At 45.4% G+C, this 22,035-nt stretch overlaps 1 protein-coding gene across 2 annotated transcripts in view; it reads right to left on the bottom strand.

Annotated features, from left to right (window-relative positions):
• DNHD1 (dynein heavy chain domain 1) overlaps positions 1-22,035 on the bottom strand; it is a 392,142-nt gene that overhangs the window by 6,297 nt on the left and 363,810 nt on the right. The window contains exons 41-42 of one of the 2 annotated variants that reach the window (XM_063950780.1): positions 14,031-14,183; positions 12,610-13,562 (exon numbers count right to left, since the gene is read on the bottom strand). In XM_063950780.1, the coding sequence (XP_063806850.1) occupies positions 12,610-13,562; positions 14,031-14,183 (1,106 nt within the window). The remainder of the gene's footprint in view (positions 1-12,609; positions 13,563-14,030; positions 14,184-22,035) is intronic. The other variant, XM_063950781.1, reaches the window with a different exon arrangement.

Genomic DNA, 22,035 nt, shown 5'->3' with positions numbered 1-22,035 from the left:
TTGACCAGGACTGTGTGTTACGAACTATTGCGCCACTGCACGGACTGGGAGCAGTACCGAGCCAGAAAGAGCCATATGGGCAGGAGCACCCTGTGGCCTGTTTGATCAGAACACTCCTACGGTGGGAGGTGGGGTATGCCACAATTGGGACACCTTGGGTGGCACTTGTGTGTACATTGGACCAGTTTTTACTGTTTGTGTAACTGGCCCCCCACAGTGGTGACTTACCACCCACCTGTTAGGTGGCTGTAACCTACCTTGGGGAAATCTGACAGACTTTTGTGGTGGAGCCTGGAACTTGGAATTCATGTGGACTACGTGAACATTGTGTACACACTAAGAAAGGCCCACTGCACTATGTATGAACTGTCTAGGCCAGAGCCTACACCCCCCAGGTAGCGTCCCCTTCCACCCAAGAGACTGCGGAACTAGGAGCCAAATCGTTGGGACATGGCTTCCTGGTTTTCCTGCTTGAATTGGGGGGGAGGAGTGTGGCCTGAAAGCCCCCCCAGCCACATGTGCAATGGTGACCGCGGCACTGAAGGGGTTAACCCTTAAGTGACGGTGCCATTACGGAGAACAATGGGCGCTTGGCGTCACTTTTAAACTGTACTGGCGCTGGGCGCCATCTTTAAATGTATTGGGCGCTAGGCGCCGGGTAGTTAAAATAATGTGTTTTAAAATGTTTTAATGTGTACCGCGGTCCGGGACCTCTCCGTCGACCGCAGCAGTGAGGGAGCCCCCCTGGTGCACTGAGCTGTGTGTGTGTGTGCCGGGTGAGAAGGGAGAGCCGCTGCAGCAAGGAGATCAGCACCTGCTGCAGCGCTCTGTGTGATGCCGCCGCTGGGGGGCCGGAGCTCCGCTCCCGGCGCCTCAGCACATCGGAGGTGGCAAGCCGTGGCAGCTGGGATGAACGTCCTGGGCTGCTGGGAGGCACCACGCACCACAGCCCGTTTCACCGCCGGACTCTGCGGCAAGGCCACTAGTTCAGCGCCGCACACGGGACCGGGCTAGCCGGCTCCCTGCACGGCAACAAGAGTGTGCCGCTCACGGGCTAGCCGGCTCCCTAGCGGCGGGGGTGAGTGAGCAGGATGGTGAGCGCTGGGGTGCCTTAGCGCTACATGAGCACAGAGCCGCGGCGACCGGGACAAGCGTCCTAAGCAGCCGGATTTGAGATCAGGGGGGTGAGTCGCACGCTGCGGCGAGGTCACAGATTAAGTGCCGTACTGGGGGGTACAGGGAGAGCCAGCTGCCTGGACCCCAGTGGCAGGCAGTGGCCAGGTAGGCAGCAGGATGGGGGAAGTCAGCCCCATACCTCCAGCACAGAGAGAGCCCTAGCAGCCAGGCTGAGGGGCTAAGGGAGCCCAGCGTGCACAGCAAAAACAATGTATATAAATGTAACATTACTATATTGTATGATGAGGCACTGCAGTGCCTGGGTATGTGGAGCCTCAGTGTATATTTAAAGGGAAACATGTACAATGTGTTTAAATGTAATGTATTTTAAAGGTAAAATGCACTTACTGGTTGTTGTGTCCCAGGAGAGGGGAATCCATGGCTGTGCAGGCTGTTGGAATCCCCCAGACCTTTTCCCCAAAAACGGAATGCTTTCTCCTCCAGCCTCAAACTTAAAAGTAGCATGGGAAGAGAGAGGAAAAGCTCAGCTCTAAAACAAGCTGAGTGGTCTTCTGGAGCTCCATAGAGATCACCCGTAATGGCCAGGAAACCCTGACCAGGGGATCCAGGCTGCAGATAGTGGGCTAGGTCCCGGGCAGGTTTCTGGAAGTAAGTTTAGGTGGGAAAATTTCCCGTAACCTAGACTTAATGGCACCAAGGCGTATCCTGATCCTCCAGGATGGGTTGTCAAAGGAGAGTGACCACTCCACACTGTCCATAGAGGACAATGGTAGTTGTGCATGTGACTAAAGCCCAGTACCCACGGGCCGATTCGGGAAGAGATGTGTGCTGAGTCGCTCAGTACACATCTCTCCCGCCGCTCAGCACAGCGCGATCTGTGCTGAGCGTGCGGGGGGAGACGGGGGGCCGCTCATTTCACCCAGCGGGTGAAGTGAGCGACCGCTAGATTGGCCTGCGCGGCAGGCCAATCTAGCAGCAGCGATAGCTATCGCTGTATGGGAGATCCTGCTTAAATTCTAAGCAATCTAGTCAGATTGCTTAGAATATAGCTCCGTGAGTACCCCCTTAAGGCATGCACAGCTCATGGGTAAACATTGATTGGTAGATAGATTGTTGGGAGGGGCTGGGAAAGACCCGGTGGTCTTGGTGCACGTTGGCACCAATGACAAAGTTAGCGGAAGGTGGGATGTCCTTAAGAAAGACTATAGGGACTTAGGCAAGAAACTGAAGGCAAGGACATCTAAGGTAATATTCTCGGAATTATTACCCGTGCCACGCGCTAGTCCAGGGAGGCAGAGGGAGATTAGGGAGGTAAATGTGTGGCTTAGGGATTGGTGCAGGAAAGAGGGGTTTGTGTTCCTGGAACACTGGGCGGACTTCTCAGTCAGGCGCCATCTCTTTTGTCGTGACGGATTGCACCTGACTGAGGAGGGGGCAGCGGTGCTGGGGGGAAGGATGGTTAGAAGGTTGGAGGAGATTTTAAACTAGGAGCCTGGGGGGAGGGTTTAGCTAGAAACTACGGGTAATGCAGTGAGAATAGTGGGGATGACGGTAGTAAACGAAATGGGGGAGAAGTTGGGGGGAGGGTAAGAGCAGGCGGTAAGGTTACTAACATGGGTACTAAAAGGGATTTTACCAAAGCACTAACCAATGACGATTACAGGTCATCATTGCTACATAAGGTGAAAGATGTCCCTAACGCAAGGGAAAATACTTATCTTAGTTGTATGTATGTAAACGCCAGAAGCATTACTGGTAAAAAGGGTGAACTAGAAATACTTGCAGCAAGCAAACAGTATGATATTATAGGCATTACTGAAACTTGGTGGGATGAATCTCATGATTGGACAGTCAATCTGGAGGGCTATACACTGTTTAGGAGAGACAGACTAAATAAAAAGGGTGGAGGGGTGTGTCTTTACGTAAAGCCGTTTTTAAAACCTGATATACGGGAAGATATTCAGGAGGAGACTGTAGACACTGTCGAGACATTATGGGTAGAAATTGCATGCGGGGAAAAAGGAATAAAAAAGTTAGTATTGGGTGTATGCTATAGACCGCCTGGTATTAATGTACAGTATCTGATGAGGAATTGTTACTAAAGCAAATTGAAAGAGCAGCAGGAGTAGGAGACATAGTAGTGATGGGAGATTTTAACTATCCAGAGATAAACTGGAAAAACGATTCATGTGATACTGCTAGGGGCAGTATGTTTTTAAACACACTTAATGATAACCAACTTAGTCCAACTAATTGAGGAACCAACTAGGTACAATGCAATCTTAGACCTGGTATTAACAAACAATGGGGATTTGGTATCAGGTATTATAGTAGGGGAACCCATAGGAAACAGCGACCACAATATGGTCACATTCAATATCAGTTTCTATAAACAGCCCTATACTGGCTCAACTAGGACTCTAAACTTTAGCAAAGCAAATTTTGAAAAGATGAGAGTATTTTTCAGGGATATTGAATGGGAAGGTTTGTTTTTAGGAAAAAATACCACGGAGAAATGGGAGGTACTAAAATTCCTGCTAGCTAAAAATACACTCAAATTTATTCCTATGAGTAGCAAAAAAAGGAATAAAAATCATAAACCGATGTGGCTTAACAAAAAGATTAAGGAACTTATGGGCAAGAAAAGGCGAGCATTTAAAAAATACAAATCTGACGGGGAAGCAGAGTCATTTCAGCACTATAAGGAATGTAACAAAATTTGCAAAAAGGAAATAAGAGCGGCTAAAGTAGAAACTGAAAAACTAGTAGCAAAGGAAAGCAAAGCGAATCCCCAAAAAATCTTTAAATACATTAATAGCAAGAGATTAAAGAAGGAGAGTATAGGCCCTTTAAAAGACAAGTTGGGAGTCTTAAGCAAAAATGATAATGACATAGCGGACACACTAAATTAGTTTTTTTCAACAGTATTCCCTAGAGAGGACCCATTTCAGGGACTGACACACAATCTCAATAATGAGAATATCCCACTGATAGGTACTTATTTAAGCGAGGAAGTAGTCTGTGACCGATTAAAACATTTAAAGATTAATAAATCACCAGGGCCCGATGGTATTCACCCAAGGGTTCTAAAGGAACTTCACTCTGAACTGGCAAAACCGCTATCTTTGATCTTTAAGGATTCAGTTATATCAGGTATGGTTCCCAAAGACTGGCGTATAGCGGAAGTAGTGCCTATATTCAAAAAGGGAAGTAAAGCTGAACCAGGTAATTATAGACCAGTTAGTCTTACATCTATAGTGGGGAAAGTATTGGAAGGTATTCTAAGAGATAGTATTCAGAAGTTCCTTGAAGTCAATAAGGTCATTAAAAGGAATCAACATGGGTTTATGAAGGACAGATCCTGTCAAACCAACTTACTTGGCTTTTATGAAACAGTAAGCGCAAACCTAGATCAGGGTAAAGACGTGGATGTAATCTTTTTAGACTTTGCCAAAGCGTTCGATACTGTACCACACATGAGACTTATCTACAAGCTACAAGAATCAGGGCTAGGAAGCACAATATGCACTTGGGTCAAAAACTGGTTAGATAATAGGGAGCAGCGCGTTGTGGTTAATGGATCTTTATCAACTTGGACTGAAGTGCTAAGTGGTGTGCCGCAAGGCTCAGTATTAGGACCGCTATTGTTCAATATTTTCATTAACGACCTAACAGAAGGTCTAGAGAGCATGGTGTCAATTTTTGCAGATGATACCAAATTGTGTAAGGCTATAAATACAGAGGAGGATGCCGAGTCTCTTCAGAACGACTTAGTTAAATTAGAAGCATGGGCAGCCAAATGGAGAATGCGCTTCAACACAGACAAGTGTAAGGTAATGCACTGTGGTAACAAGAACAAAAATTACACCTACCTACTAAATGGGGTAAAATTAGGGGATTCTGTACTGGAAAAGGACTTAGGTGTCCTAATAGATAGCAAGCTAAGCAGCAGTACCCAAAGTAGGACTGCAGCAAAGAAGGCTAATAAGATATTAGCATGCATAAAACGGGGTATTGATGCTAGGGACGAGAGTATTATACTCCCGTTATATAAATTACTAGTGAGGCCACACCTTGAATACTGTATACAATTTTGGGCACCGTACTACAAAAAGGATATCCTGGAGCTTGAAAAGGTACAGAGGAGGGCGACCAAACTAATTAAGGGCATGGAGACGATGGAATACAAGGAAATGCTTGAAAGACTAGGCATGTTTACATTGGAAAAGCGGAGACTAAGAGGGGATATGATCAACATCTACAAATATATAAGGGGACAATACACAGAGCTTGCGCGGGACCTGTTTTTGGTTAGATCAACACAGAGGACTCGTGGACACTCGCTCAGGTTAGAGGAGAGGAGATTCCGCACAATACGGCGTAAAGGCTTTTTCACGGTAAGGACAATACATGTTTGGAATTCCCTGCCCGAGGGAGTTGTAATGGCGGAATCTGTCAACACCTTTAAGAATGGGTTAGATAAATTCCTAATGGATAAGGATATCCAGGGGTATGGTGCATAGTCATGCATTATAGTTACTATAAATAGGGATAAAATGCAACGGCTGACAGCAGCATCAGTCAGAAATTTTAGTCAAATCATCATGCATAGGAGACCACAAATAGGTTGAACTCGATGGACAATTGTCTTTTTTCAACCTCAGATACTATGTTACTATGATTGGTTGTAAAACACAGGGCGGGCTTACCCCCTGTGGTATTGTGTGGAAAATGGACATAAAAAGGAGGCCTACGAGCATCCAGATTGTGTTATATCAACTACTTTCTGCTGTAACATCTTGCTGTATGCTGTTGCCCCTATCAATAGGGAAGAGTTCTCTAGAGAACTATTACAAATGAACATCATTTGCCTCCAGAAGACCGCTTCATCTTGTGACCTGCAGGGCTAGGCGAAACTTAGCTCCGTTCTCCGGCTGTCCAGGGTGTAACCAGCAACTCCAAGCTCCGCCTCCAGCCAGCTACCGGTAGAGGCCTAGTCAAGCGACTAGTGGGGATTTGTCAACACCACACAGGTGTGGTAAGGCGGCATGTTGACGCATATAGAGCAAAACCGTGGTTCCAGACGCCACGGCAGGTTAGGAGTTTGTGGTGGCAGCGTAAACCCACCCACTGCACAGTGGGTGGAGTCAGTAACAGGCGGTTACTGACGGTAAACGTGATCCCCTATATGGCCAGGTCCCGTGTGACCTAAACATCCATTCTGTGTACTGGGGACGGGACGCAAAAGCGGTGAGAGCTCTCGTACAGGACCATCCGGTCACAGCTATATTACAGTGTCAGTAATAGGATATACGGCATGCCTATATTCTATGTGACTGCGGCTGTATCTGCATATGGAATGCTACGTTATAGTGTCAGTAATAGGATATGTGACATGCCTATATTCTGTGTGCGACTGTGACTGTATCTTCATACGAAATGCTACGTTACAGTGTTTACTAGGAAAACCTTAGCGTACCCTTTCGTATGCAGTTACAGCCGCTGTCTCTCACAGAATATAGGCATGTCACATATCCTATTACTGACACTGTAACGTAGCATTCTGTATGCAGATACAGCCGCAGTCACACACCGTATATAGGCATGCCGCATATCTTATAACTGACACTGTAATGTAGCATTCCATATGCAGATACAGCCGCAGTCACACACAGAATATAGGCATGCTGCATATCCTATTACTGACACTGTAACGTAGCATTCCATATGCAGATACAGCCGCAGTCACACACAGAATATAGGCATGCCGCATATCCTATTACTGACACTGTAATGTAGCATTCCATATGCAGATACAGCCGCGGTCGCACACAGAATATAGGCATGCCGCATATCCTATTACTGACACTGTAACGTAGCATTCTGTATGCAGATACAGCCGCAGTCACACACCGTATATAGGCATGCCGCATATCTTATAACTGACACTGTAATGTAGCATTCCATATGCAGATACAGCCGCAGTCACACACAGAATATAGGCATGCCGCATATCCTATTACTGACACTGTAATGTAGCATTCCATATGCAGATACAGCCGCGGTCGCACACAGAATATAGGCATGCCGCATATCCTATTACTGACACTGTAATGTAACATTCCATATGCAGATACAGCCGCAGTCATACACAGAATATAGGCATGCCGCATATCCTATTACTGACACTGTAATGTAGCATTCCATATGCAGATACAGCCGCAGTCACACACAGAATATAGGCATGCCGCATATCCTATTACTGACACTGTAATGTAGCATTCCATATGCAGATACAGCCGCGGTCGCACACAGAATATAGGCATGCCGCATATCCTATTACTGACACTGTAATGTAGCATTCCATATGCAGATACAGCGGCAGTCGCACACAGAATATAGGCATGCCGCATATCCTATTACTGACACTGTAATGTAGCATTCCATATGCAGATACAACTACAGTCACACACAGAATATAGGCATGCCGCATATCCTATTACTGACACTGTAACATAGCATTCTGTATGCAGATACAGCCGCAGTCACACACAGAATATAGGCATGTCACATATCCTATTACGGTCACTGTAACATAGCATTCCATATGCAGATACAACTACAGTCACACACATAATATAGGCATGTCACATATCCTATTACGGTCACTGTAACATAGCATTCCATATGCAGCTGCAGTCACACACAGAATATAGGTATGCCACATATCATTTTACAAGCATAAGCTGCTTGTGCGTCCTATTCGCATAGCAGTTATAAAAAGACACATTTAATGGAAAAAGTCACACAGGACGACGCTCGGTGCTACAGGGTGTGACTAGTAGGGCTGTTTAATGTCCATGACTAGGCGGCTAGATGTATGTGGACACATTTGTATTTACACCCGCAGCACACATGGTAAATGTCAATTCTCAGTCCCCATGACAATGATACCACTGACACTATTCTGTGTAATGACCGGTACCTACACGTGTAACAGATGCTAATCTGCATAATGACTGGTACCTGCGTATGTAGCCGATGATATTCTGTGTAATGACCGGTACCCGCGTGTGTAGCCGATGCTATTCTGTGTAATGACCGGTACCTGCGTATGTAGCCGATGCTATTCTGTGTAATGACCGGTACCCGCGTGTGTAGCCGATGCTATTCTGTGTAATGACCGTTACCCGCGTGTGTAGCCGATGCTATTCTGTGTAATGACCGGTACCCGCGTGTGTAGCCGATGCTATTCTGTGTAATGACCGTTACCCGCGTGTGTAGCCGATGCTATTCTGTGTAATGACTGGTACCCGCGTGTGTAGCCGATGCTATTCTGCGTAATTACCGGTACCTGTGTGTGTAAACGATACTATTCTGCATAATGGGGGTAATTCCAAGTTGATCGCAGCAGGGATTTTGTTAGCAGTTGGGCAAAACCATGTGCACTGCATGGGAGGCAGATGTAACATGTGCAGAGAGAGTTAGATTTGGGTGGGTTATTTTATTTCTGTGCAGGGTAAATACTGGCTGCTTTATTTTTACACTGCAAATTAGATTGCAGATTGAACACACCACACCCAAATCTAACTCTCTCTGCACATGTTATATCTGCCCCCCCTGCAGTGCACATGGTTTTGCCCAACTGCTAACAAAATCCCTGCTGCGATCAACTTGGAATTACCCCCAATGACCGGTACCTGCATGTGTAGCCGATGCTATTCTGTGTAATGACCGGTACCTGCGTGTGTAGCCGATGATATTCTGTATAATGACCGGTACCTGCGTGTGTAGCCGATGCTATTCTGTGTAATGACCGGTACCTGCGTGTGTAGCCGATGCTATTCTGTGTAATGACCGGTACCTGTGTGTGTAAGCGATGCTATTCTGTGTAATGACCGGTACCTGTGTGTGTAAGCGATACTATTCTGTGTAATGACCGGTACCTGCGTGTGTAGCCGATGCTATTCTGTGTAATGACCGGTACCTGCGTGTGTAACCGATGCTATTCTGTGTAATGACCGGTACCTGCGTGTGTAACCGATGCTATTCTGTGTAATGACCGGTACCTGCTTGTGTAGCCGATGCTATTCTGTATAATGACCGGTACCTGCGTGTGTAACCGATGCTATTCTGTGTAATGACCGGTACCTGCGTGTGTAAGCGATGCTATTCTGTGTAATGACCGGTACCTGCGTGTGTAACCGATACTATTCTGTGTAATGACCGGTACCTGCGTGTGTAACCGATGCTATTCTGTGTAATGACCGGTACCTGCGTGTGTAGCCGATGCTATTCTGTGTAATGACCGGTACCTGCGTGTGTAACCGATACTATTCTGTGTAATGACCGGTACCTGCGTGTGTAAGCGATGCTATTCTGTGTAATGACCGGTACCTGCGTGTGTAACCGATGCTATTCTGTGTAATGACCGGTACCTGCGTGTGTAGCCGATGCTATTCTGTGTAATGACCGGTACCTGCGTGTGTAACCGATACTATTGTGTGTAATGACCGGTACCTGCGTGTGTAACCGATGCTATTCTGTGTAATGACCGGTACCTGCGTGTGTAGCCGATGCTATTCTGTGTAATGACCGGTACCTGCGTGTGTAACCGATGCTATTCTGTGTAATGACCGGTACCTGCGTGTGTAACCGATGCTATTCTGTGTAATGACCGGTACCTGCGTGTGTAGCCGATGCTATTCTGTGTAATGACCGGTACCTGCGTGTGTAGCCGATGCTATTCTGTGTAATGACCGGTACCTGCGTGTGTAGCCGATGCTATTCTGTGTAATGACCGGTACCTGCGTGTGTAGCCGATGCTATTCTGTGTAATGACCGGTACCTGTGTGTGTAACCGATGCTATTCTGTGTAATGACCGGTACCTGTGTGTGTAACCGATGCTATTCTGTGTAATGACCGGTACCTGCGTGTGTAGCCGATACTATTCTGTGTAATGACCGGTACCTGCGTGTGTAACCGATGCTATTCTGTGTAATGACCGGTACCTGCGTGTGTAGCCGATGCTATTCTGTATAATGACCGGTACCTGCGTGTGTAGCCGATGCTATTCTGTGTAATGACCGGTACCTGCGTGTGTAGCCGATGCTATTCTGTGTAATGACCGGTACCTGCGTGTGTAACCGATGCTATTCTGTGTAATGACCGGTACCTGCGTGTGTAGCCGATGCTATTCTGTATAATGACCGGTACCTGCGTGTGTAGCCGATGCTATTCTGTGTAATGACCGGTACCTGCGTGTGTAGCCGATGCTATTCTGTGTAATGACCGGTACCTGCGTGTGTAGCCGATGCTATTCTGTGTAATGACCGGTACCTGCGTGTGTAGCCGATGCTATTCTGTGTAATGACCGGTACCTGTGTGTGTAAGCGATGCTATTCTGTGTAATGACCGGTACCTGTGTGTGTAAGCGATACTATTCTGTGTAATGACCGGTACCTGCGTGTGTAGCCGATGCTATTCTGTGTAATGACCGGTACCTGCGTGTGTAACCGATGCTATTCTGTGTAATGACCGGTACCTGCGTGTGTAACCGATGCTATTCTGTGTAATGACCGGTACCTGCTTGTGTAGCCGATGCTATTCTGTATAATGACCGGTACCTGCGTGTGTAACCGATGCTATTCTGTGTAATGACCGGTACCTGCGTGTGTAAGCGATGCTATTCTGTGTAATGACCGGTACCTGCGTGTGTAACCGATACTATTCTGTGTAATGACCGGTACCTGCGTGTGTAACCGATGCTATTCTGTGTAATGACCGGTACCTGCGTGTGTAGCCGATGCTATTCTGTGTAATGACCGGTACCTGCGTGTGTAACCGATACTATTCTGTGTAATGACCGGTACCTGCGTGTGTAAGCGATGCTATTCTGTGTAATGACCGGTACCTGCGTGTGTAACCGATGCTATTCTGTGTAATGACCGGTACCTGCGTGTGTAGCCGATGCTATTCTGTGTAATGACCGGTACCTGCGTGTGTAACCGATACTATTGTGTGTAATGACCGGTACCTGCGTGTGTAACCGATGCTATTCTGTGTAATGACCGGTACCTGCGTGTGTAGCCGATGCTATTCTGTGTAATGACCGGTACCTGCGTGTGTAACCGATGCTATTCTGTGTAATGACCGGTACCTGCGTGTGTAACCGATGCTATTCTGTGTAATGACCGGTACCTGCGTGTGTAGCCGATGCTATTCTGTGTAATGACCGGTACCTGCGTGTGTAGCCGATGCTATTCTGTGTAATGACCGGTACCTGCGTGTGTAGCCGATGCTATTCTGTGTAATGACCGGTACCTGCGTGTGTAGCCGATGCTATTCTGTGTAATGACCGGTACCTGCGTGTGTAACCGATGCTATTCTGTGTAATGACCGGTACCTGTGTGTGTAACCGATGCTATTCTGTGTAATGACCGGTACCTGCGTGTGTAGCCGATACTATTCTGTGTAATGACCGGTACCTGCGTGTGTAACCGATGCTATTCTGTGTAATGACCGGTACCTGCGTGTGTAGCCGATGCTATTCTGTATAATGACCGGTACCTGCGTGTGTAGCCGATGCTATTCTGTGTAATGACCGGTACCTGCGTGTGTAGCCGATGCTATTCTGTGTAATGACCGGTACCTGCGTGTGTAACCGATGCTATTCTGTGTAATGACCGGTACCTGCGTGTGTAGCCGATGCTATTCTGTATAATGACCGGTACCTGCGTGTGTAGCCGATGCTATTCTGTGTAATGACCGGTACCTGTGTGTGTAACCGATGCTATTCTGTGTAATGACCGGTACCTGCATGTGTAGCCGATACTATTCTGTGTAATGACCGGTACCTGCGTGTGTAACCGATGCTATTCTGTGTAATGACCGGTACCTGCGTGTGTAGCCGATGCTATTCTGTGTAATGACCGGTACCTGCGTGTGTAGCCGATGCTATTCTGTGTAATGACCGGTACCTGCTGGTGTAGCCGATGCTATTCTGTGTAATGACCGGTACCTGCGTGTGTAGCCGATGCTATTCTGTGTAATGACCGGTACCTGTGTGTGTAACCGATACTATTCTGTATAATGACCGGTACCTGTGTGTGTAACCAATGCTATTCTGTATAATGACCGGTACCTGTGTGTGTAGCCGATGCTATTCTGTATAATGACCGGTACCTGTGTGTGTAGCCGATGCTATTCTGTATAATGACCGGTACCTGCATGTGTAACAGATGCTAATCTGCATAATGACCGGTACCTGCGTATGTAGCCGATGCTATTCTGTGTAATGACCGGTACCTGTGTGTGTAACCGATGCTATTCTGTGTAATGACCGGTACCTGTGTGTGTAGCCGATGCTATTCTGTATAATGACCGGTACCTGTGTGTGTAGCCGATGCTATTCTGTATAATGACCGGTACCTGTGTGTGTAACCGATGCTATTCTGTGTAATGACCGGTACCTGCATGTGTAGAGAGTACTTCTCAAGTCCTTTATGATCTCTCAATGCTCTTTCCTGCAGCAGGTTGTGGAAGAGTCTGGTTGGATGGCGGAACACACTCAGGTTGTATGTTACATTAAAGGGAGATGATTCAGAAATATAAGTGGACAGAAGCTTAGCACGCACTTGAAGTCCTTGGACCCAAGACAATGGGGAAACGGGGAAGGCCAATGAGTAGACATTCCAAGACTCTGGCACGTATCCGTCAGATAGTGTCTTCCTTATCTGCTGACACCTCACACAATGGCAGGGAGATCCTACAACTTGCAACTCCTTGATGGCCTGCATAACCAGTCCACACAACAGGTCCCACTCTTCTAGTAGGAAGCCTAGCAAGGGGCGGTGCTTCTGTAATTTCTGGGAGTGTTCATCCATAATATCTTGTGTTCCTGTTGATCTCTTTGGCTTTTTGGTGTCATTGGTTTCTTTCGGTCTCTCCGTAGTTGTGTCCTCCTGTCTAGCTACATTCTGACTTCTGTCCTCTGCACTGGGAATATCAAGGCTTACTGGCTGTATACCATTTTGACCTTCCTTTAGGCCATATTTGGTGTCTAGGTCGCTCTGCTGCACCACATCTCTCAGCTCCATCAAGATGGCTAAACAATGGCTCCATGTGGTTTCACAGATACCATCTAACCCTGGACTACCAGTAGGACCTCTCTTCCAGAAATCTGGCGTGGCACATTGCAGATATGTGATCTTCTCTTCTTGACTAGAGGATCTCAGATTCTCATCTTTATTGGGTTCTGAGGTCCAAACATCCTGGGAAGTGATGAGGTTGGAGAGAATTGTGCGACCATAAGCCATGATGGTTGTATTTTGTAGACCTTCGCTCAATCCCAGAGCTGCTGGATCCTGCGTAGAAGATATTTTCTGCAAGACCCACTGAACGCGGTCACCCCAGGAACCTGAAACTCCAAAAGAGGACATGTGACTCTAAAGACTCTGTGTTCTTATGACGTATTTAATGATTTACCAACTTATGTACAGCTATGTGGATGAATGGACACATTAGCGTGCTATAACCACACTAATGATGCTATGGTGTCCGGTAGACCTGGCCACCAGCTATAGACAACAGCTGCTGCTCTCATTGTTCTGTCTGGGGGATCTGGGAGATGATATATTACTCTGGTAAGTATATGATATTAGCACTCTAGCTATATTGTATATACTGTATAGTCTATACTGCCGGCTGAGAGCAGACTATGGCAGGGAGACAGGCTGAGCACCTCAATGCTATTTTCCATTCTCTATTGGTTATACCTTTCTTTCCTTCCCAAATTCCACTGCCTGGATGTGGGCCCACTAAGGTTTAGTTATGCCCCTGCTAGATGCCCTGTCAATATGTAGCTCATGCAGGTGACCCAGGTGTGATGTACCTGTTGGATTGCAATCTGCCACAGCTGACAGCAAATGTGAGAGTACGCGGCTGCTAGGATGACGCGGGAGGTTTATTAGACATTGCTGGGCCACCGCGATGACACTTTTGGCGTCCTCCTCTTCCACAATGTGACCTCCATATATAACAGCACCTGCAAATTAATATGTGATAGGGGTAAGGTCAGCGTTAGGGTTACCATGAGGGGTAAGGTCAGCATTAGGGTTACCGCGAGGGGAAAGGCCTGGTTTAGGGTTACCATGACGGGTAAGGTTAGCGTTGGAGTTACAATTAGAGATAAGGCCAGCATTAGGGTTACAGTTAGTGATAGGGTTACTGTTAGGAGTAAAGTCAACATTAAGGTTACGGGTAAGGTTAGTGATAGGGCTACAGTTAGGGGTAAGGTCAGCATTAGGGTTACAGTTAGGAGTAAGGTTAGGGTTACTGTTAGGAGTAAGGTTAGTGATAGTGGTAAGGTCAGTGTCATGGTTAAAGTTAGAGATAAGGTTAAGGTTACCATTAGGGGTAAGGTCAGCATTAGGGTTACTGTTAGGAGTAGGTCAGTGTTAGGGGTTACAGTTAGGGGTAAGGTCAACGTTAGGCTTACAGTTAAGGGTAAGGTCAGCTTTAGAGTTGCAGTTAGGGGTAAGGTCAGCATTAGTGTTACAGTTAGGAATAAGGTTTGCGTTAGGGGTAAGGTCAGCATTAGGGTTACAGTTAGAGGTAAGGTCAGCATTAGGGTTACAGTTAGGAGTAAGGTTAGTGGTAAGGTCAGTGTCATGGTTAAAGTTAGAGGTAAGGTTACCATTAGGGGTAAGGTCAGCATTAGGGATACAGTTAGGAGTAAGGTCAGCTTTAAGGTTACAGTTAGGAGTAAGGTCAGCATTAGGGTTAATGTTAGGAGTAAGGTCAGTGTTAGGGGTTACAGTTAGGGGTAAGGTCAACGTTAGGGTTACAGTTAAGGATAAGGTCAGCTTTAGAGTTGCAGTTAGGGGTAAGGTCAGCATTAGTGTTACAGTTAGGAATAAGGTTAGCGTTAGGGGTAAGGTCAGCATTAGGGTTACAGGTAGGGGTAAGGTCAGCATTAGGGTTACTGTTAGGGGTAAGGTCAGCGTTAGGTTTACTGTTAGGGGTAAGGTCAGCGTTAGGTTTACAGTTAGTGGTAAGGTCAGTGTTATGGTTAAAGTTAGGGGTAAGGTTAGAGTTACCATTAGGGGTAAGATCAGCATTAGGGTAACAGAGGTAAGGTCAGCGTTAGGGTTACAGTTAGGGGTAAGGTTAATGATAGGGTTACTGTTAGGAGTAGGGTCAGCGTTAGGGTTACTGTTAGAAGTACGGTTAGTGTTAGGGTTACAGTTCGGGGTAAGGTTAGGGTTACAGTTAGGAGTAAGGTCAGCATTAGGGTTACAGTTAGGGGTAAGATTAGCGATAAGGTTACTTTTAGGAGTAAGGTCAGAGTTAGGGTAACTGTTAGGAGTAGGGTCAGCGCTATGGTTACAGTTAGGAGTAAGGTCAGCATTAGGGTTACAGTTAGGGGTAAGGTTAGGGTTACAGTTATGGGTAAGGTTTGGGTTACAGTTAGGAGTAAGGTTAGTGATAGGGTTACAGTTAGGAGTAAGGTTAGGGTTGCAGTTAGGAGTAAGGTTAGGGTTACAGTTAGGGGTAAGTTCAGCGTTAAGGTTACAGTTATGGATAAGGTTAGGAGTAAGGTCAGTGTTAGGGTTACAGTTCGGAGTAAGGTTAGTGTTACAATTAGGGGTAAGGTTAGGGTTACAGTTAGGAGTAAGGTCAGTGTTAGGGTTACAGTTAGGAGTAAGGTCAGTGTTAGGGTTACAGTTAGGAGTAAGGTTAGTGTTAGGGGTAAGGTTAGGGTTACAATTAGGAGTAAGGTTAGTGATAGGGTTACAGTTAGGAGTAAAGTCAGTGTTAGGGTTACAGTTAGGAGTAAGGTTAGGGTTACAGTTAGGAGTAAAGTCCGTGAAAGGGTTACAGTTAGGAGTAAGGTTAGCGATAGGGTTACAGTTAGGAGTAAGGTTAGGGTTACAGTTAGGAGTAAGGTTAGGGTTACAGTTAGGAGTAAGGTTAGTGATAGCGTTACAGGTAGGAGTAAGGTTAGTGATAGGGTTACAGTTAGGAGTAAGGTTAGGGTTACAGATAGGAGTAAGGTCAGTGTTAGGGTTACAGTTAGGAGTAAGGTTAGTGATATGGTTACAGTTAGGAGTAAGGTTAGTGTTAGGGTTACAGTTAGGGGTAAGGTCAGCGTTAGGGTTACAGTTATGGGTAAGGTTAGGGTTAGAGTTAGGAGTAAGGTTAGGGTTGCAGTTAGGAGTAAGGTTAGTGTTAGGGTTACAGTTAGGGGTAAGTTCAGCGTTAAGGTTACAGTTATGGATAAGGTTAGGAGTAAGGTCAGTGTTAGGGTTACAGTTCGGAGTAAGGTTAGTGTTAGTGTTACAATTAGGGGTAAGGTTAGGGTTACAGTTAGGAGTAAGGTCAGTGTTAGGGTTACAGTTAGGAGTAAGGTCAGTGTTAGGGTTACAGTTAGGAGTAAGGTCAGTGTTAGGGTTACAGTTAGGAGTAAGGTTAGTGTTAGGGGTAAGGTTAGGGTTACAGTTAGGAGTAAGGTTAGTGATAGGGTTACAGTTAGGAGTAAAGTCAGTGTTAGGGTTACAGTTAGGAGTAAGGTTAGGGTTACAGTTAGGAGTAAGGTTAGTGTTAGGGGTAAGGTTAGGGTTACAGTTAGGAGTAAGGTTAGTGATAGGGTTACAGGTAGGAGTAAGGTTAGTGACAGGGTTACAGTTAGGAGTAAGGTTAGGGTTACAGATAGGAGTAAGGTCAGTGTTAGGTTTACAGTTAGGAGTAAGGTTAGTGATAGGGTTACAGTTAGGAGTAAGGTTAGTGATAGGGTTACAGTTAGGAGTAAAGTCAGTGTTAGGGTTACAGTTAGGAGTAAGGTTAGGGTTACAGTTAGGAGTAAGGTTAGCGATAGGGTTACAGTTAGGAGTAAGGTTAGGGTTACAGTTAGGAGTAAAGTCAGTGTAAGGGTTACAGTTAGGAGTAAGGTTAGGGTTACAGTTAGGAGTAAGGTTAGTGATAGGGTTACAGTTAGGAGTAAGGTTAGTGATAGGGTTACAGGTAGGAGTAAGGTTAGGATTACAGATAGGAGTAAGGTTAGGATTACAGATAGGAGTAAGGTCAGTGTTAGGGTTACAGTTAGGGGTAAGGTCAGTGTTACAGTTAGGAGTAAGGTTAGTGTTAGGGTTACAGTTAGGGGTAAAGTTAGGGTTACAGATACAGTTAGGAGTAAGGTTAGTGTTCGGGTTACAGTTAGGAGTAAGGTTAGTGATAGGGTTACAGTTAGGAGTAAGGTTAGTGATAGGGTTACAGGTAGGAGTAAGGTTAGTGATAGGGTTACAGTTAGGAGTAAGGTTAGGATTACAGATAGGAGTAAGGTCAGTGTTAGGGTTACAGTTAGGGGTAAGGTCAGTGTTACAGTTAGGAGTAAGGTCAGTGTTAGGGTTACAGTTAGGAGTAAGGTTAGTGTTCGGGTTACAGTTAGGAGTAAGGTTAGTGTTCGGGTTACAGTTAGGAGTAAGGTTAGTGTTAGGGGTAAGGTTAGGGTTACAGTTAGGAGTAAGGTTGGTGATAGGGTTACAGTTAGGAGTAAGGTTAGTGTTTGGGGTAAGGTTAGGGTTACAGTTAGGAGTAAGGTTAGGGTTACAGTTAGGAGTAAGGTCAGCATTAGGGTTACAGTTAGGGGTAAGGTTAGGGTTACAGTTAGTAAGGTCAGTGTTAGGGTTACAGTTAGGGGTAAGGTCAGCGTTAGGGTTACAGTTATGGGTAAGGTTAGGGTTACAGTTAGGAGTAAGGTTAGTGATAGGGTTACAGTTAGGAGTAAGGTTAGGGTTGCAGTTAGGAGTAAGGTTAGTGATAGGGTTACAGTTAGTAGTAAGGTTAGGGTTGCAGTTAGGAGTAAGGTTAGTGTTAGGGGTAAGGTTAGGGTTACAGTTAGGAGTAAGGTTGGTGATAGGGTTACAGTTAGGAGTAAGGTTAGTGTTAGGGGTAAGGTTAGGGTTACAGTTAGGAGTAAGGTTAGGGTTACAGTTAGGAGTAAGGTCAGCATTAGGGTTACAGTTAGGGGTAAGGTTAGGGTTACAGTTAGGAGTAAGGTTAGGGTTACAGTTAGGAGTAAGGTCAGCATTAGGGTTACAGTTAGGGGTAAGGTTAGGGTTACAGTTAGTAAGGTCAGTGTTAGGGTTACAGTTAGGGGTAAGGTCAGCGTTAGGGTTACAGTTATGGGTAAGGTTAGGGTTACAGTTAGGAGTAAGGTTAGTGATAGGGTTACAGTTAGGAGTAAGGTTAGGGTTGCAGTTAGGAGTAAGGTTAGTGATAGGGTTACAGTTAGTAGTAAGGTTAGGGTTGCAGTTAGGAGTAAGGTTAGGGTTGCAGTTAGGAGTAAGGTTAGTGTTAGGGTTACAGTTAGGGGTAAGTTCAGCGTTAAGGTTACAGTTATGGATAAGGTTAGGAGTAAGGTCAGTGTTAGGGTTACAGTTCGGAGTAAGGTTAGTGTTACAATTAGGGGTAAGGTTAGGGTTACAGTTAGGAGTAAGGTCAGTGTTAGGGTTACAGATAGGAGTAAGGTCAGTGTTAGGGTTACAGTTAGGAGTAAGGTTAGTGTTAGGGGTAAGGTTAAGGTTACAGTTAGGAGTAAGGTTAGTGATAGGGTTACAGTTAGGAGTAAAGTCAGTGTTAGGGTTACAGTTAGAAGTAAGGTTAGGGTTACAGTTAGGAGTAAGGTTAGAGATAGGGTTACAGTTAGGAGTAAGGTTAGGGTTACAGTTAGGAGTAAAGTCAGTGTAAGGGTTACAGTTAGGAGTAAGGTTAGGGTTACAGTTAGGAGTAAGGTTAGTGTTAGGGGTAAGGTTAGGGTTACAGATAGGAGTAAGGTCAGTGTTAGGGTTACAGTTAGGGGTAAGGTCAGTGTTAGGGTTACAGTTAGGAGTAAGGTTAGTGATATGGTTACAGTTAGGAGTAAGGTTAGTGTTAGGGTTACAGTTAGGGGTAAGGTCAGCGTTAGGGTTACAGTTATGGTTAAGGTTAGGGTTACAGTTAGGAGTAAGGTTAGTGATAGGGTTACAGTTAGGAGTAAGGTTAGGGTTGCAGTTAGGAGTAAGGTTAGTGATAGGGTTACAGTTAGTAGTAAGGTTAGGGTTGCAGTTAGGAGTAAGGTTAGTGTTAGGGGTAAGGTTAGGGTTACAGTTAGGAGTAAGGTTGGTGATAGGGTTACAGTTAGGAGTAAGGTTAGTGTTAGGGGTAAGGTTAGGGTTACAGTTAGGAGTAAGGTTAGGGTTACAGTTAGGAGTAAGGTCAGCATTAGGGTTACAGTTAGGGGTAAGGTTAGGGTTACAGTTAGGAGTAAGGTTAGGGTTACAGTTAGGAGTAAGGTCAGCATTAGGGTTACAGTTAGGGGTAAGGTTAGGGTTACAGTTAGTAAGGTCAGTGTTAGGGTTACAGTTAGGGGTAAGGTCAGCGTTAGGGTTACAGTTATGGGTAAGGTTAGGGTTACAGTTAGGAGTAAGGTTAGTGATAGGGTTACAGTTAGGAGTAAGGTTAGGGTTGCAGTTAGGAGTAAGGTTAGTGATAGGGTTACAGTTAGTAGTAAGGTTAGGGTTGCAGTTAGGAGTAAGGTTAGGGTTGCAGTTAGGAGTAAGGTTAGTGTTAGGGTTACAGTTAGGGGTAAGTTCAGCGTTAAGGTTACAGTTATGGATAAGGTTAGGAGTAAGGTCAGTGTTAGGGTTACAGTTCGGAGTAAGGTTAGTGTTACAATTAGGGGTAAGGTTAGGGTTACAGTTAGGAGTAAGGTCAGTGTTAGGGTTACAGATAGGAGTAAGGTCAGTGTTAGGGTTACAGTTAGGAGTAAGGTTAGTGTTAGGGGTAAGGTTAAGGTTACAGTTAGGAGTAAGGTTAGTGATAGGGTTACAGTTAGGAGTAAAGTCAGTGTTAGGGTTACAGTTAGAAGTAAGGTTAGGGTTACAGTTAGGAGTAAGGTTAGAGATAGGGTTACAGTTAGGAGTAAGGTTAGGGTTACAGTTAGGAGTAAAGTCAGTGTAAGGGTTACAGTTAGGAGTAAGGTTAGGGTTACAGTTAGGAGTAAGGTTAGTGTTAGGGGTAAGGTTAGGGTTACAGATAGGAGTAAGGTCAGTGTTAGGGTTACAGTTAGGGGTAAGGTCAGTGTTAGGGTTACAGTTAGGAGTAAGGTTAGTGATATGGTTACAGTTAGGAGTAAGGTTAGTGTTAGGGTTACAGTTAGGGGTAAGGTCAGCGTTAGGGTTACAGTTATGGTTAAGGTTAGGGTTACAGTTAGGAGTAAGGTTAGTGATAGGGTTACAGTTAGGAGTAAGGTTAGGGTTGCAGTTAGGAGTAAGGTTAGTGTTAGGGTTACAGTTAGGGGTAAATTCAGCGTTAAGGTTACAGTTATGGATAAGGTTAGGGTTACAGTTAGGAGTAAGGTTAGTGATAGGGATACAGTTAGGAGTAAGGTTAGGGTTGCAGTTAGGAGTAAGGTCAGTGTTAGGGTTACAGTTAGGAGTAAGGTTAGTGTTAGGGTTACAGTTAGGAGTAAGGTTAGGGTTACAGTTAGGAGTAAGGTTAGTGATAGGGTTACAGTTAGGAGTAAAGTCAGTGTTAGGGTTACAGTTAGGAGTAAGGTTAGGGTTACAGTTAGGAGTAAGGTTAGCGATAGGGTTACAGTTAGGAGTAAGGTTAGTGTTAGGGGTAAGGTTAGGGTTACAGTTAGGAGTAAGGTTAGTGTTAGGGGTAAGGTTAGGGTTACAGTTAGGAGTAAGGTTAGTGATAGGGTTACAGTTAGGAGTAAGGTCAGCATTAGGGTTACAGTTAGGGGTAAGATTAGGGTTACAGTTAGGAGTAAGGTTAGTGTTAGGGTTACAGTTAGGAGTAAGGTTAGGGTTACAGTTAGGAGTAAGGTTAGCAATAGGGTTACAGTTAGGAGTAAGGTTAGTGTTAGGGGTAAGGTTAGGGTTACAGTTAGGAGTAAGGTTAGTGATAGGGTTACAGTTAGGAGTAAGGTCAGCATTAGGGTTACAGTTAGGGGTAAGATTAGGGTTACAGTTAGGAGTAAGGTTAGTGTTAGGGTTACAGTTAGGAGTAAGGTTAGGGTTACAGTTAGGAGTAAGGTTAGCAATAGGGTTACAGTTAGGAGTAAGGTTAGTGTTAGGGGTAAGGTTAGGGTTACAGTTAGGAGTAAGGTCAGCATTAGGGTTACAGTTAGGGGTAAGGTTAGGGTTACAGTTAGGAGTAAGGTTAGTGTTAGGGTTACAGTTAGGAGTAAGGTCAGTGTTAGGGTTACAGTTAGGAGTAAGGTTAGGGTTACAGTTAGGAGTAAGGTTAGTGTTAGGGTTACAGTTAGGAGTAAGGTCAGCATTAGGGTTACAGTTAGGAGTAAGGTTAGGGTTACAGTTAGGAGTAAGGTTAGGGTTAGCGTTCCAGTTAGGAGTAAGGTTAGCGATAGGGTTACAGTTAGGAGTAAGGTTAGTGCTAGGGGTAAGGTTAGGGTTACAGTTAGGAGTAAGGTTAGGGTTAGGGTTCCAGTTAGGAGTAAGGTTAGCGATAGGGTTACAGTTAGGAGTAAGATTAGTGCTAGGGGTAAGGTTAGGGTTACAGTTAGTAGTAAGGTTAGTATTGGATGTAAGGTTAGGGTAACAGTTAGGAGTAAGGTTAGTGTTAGGGTTACAGTTAGGAGTAAGGTTAGGGTTACAGTTAGGAGTAAGGTTAGCATTAGGCTAATATCTGCTTGTCACACTATCACTATGTGGAAATGCTGAATGTCGACAACATATACAGAACTTATATATTACCCAATATATTACCCAAACTTGGGGGTAATTCAGACCTGATCGTAGCAGCAAATTTGTTAGCAGTTGGGCAAAACCATGTGCACTGCAGGGGAGGCAGATGTAACATGTGCAGAGAGAGTTAGATTTAGGTGGGTT

The sequence above is a fragment of the Pseudophryne corroboree genome, chromosome 2 (genome assembly GCF_028390025.1).
Source record: "Pseudophryne corroboree isolate aPseCor3 chromosome 2, aPseCor3.hap2, whole genome shotgun sequence".
NCBI lineage: Eukaryota > Metazoa > Chordata > Amphibia > Anura > Myobatrachidae > Pseudophryne > Pseudophryne corroboree.
Note: the sequence above shows the minus strand (reverse complement) of the source record. Positions and strands in the feature narration are given on the sequence as shown.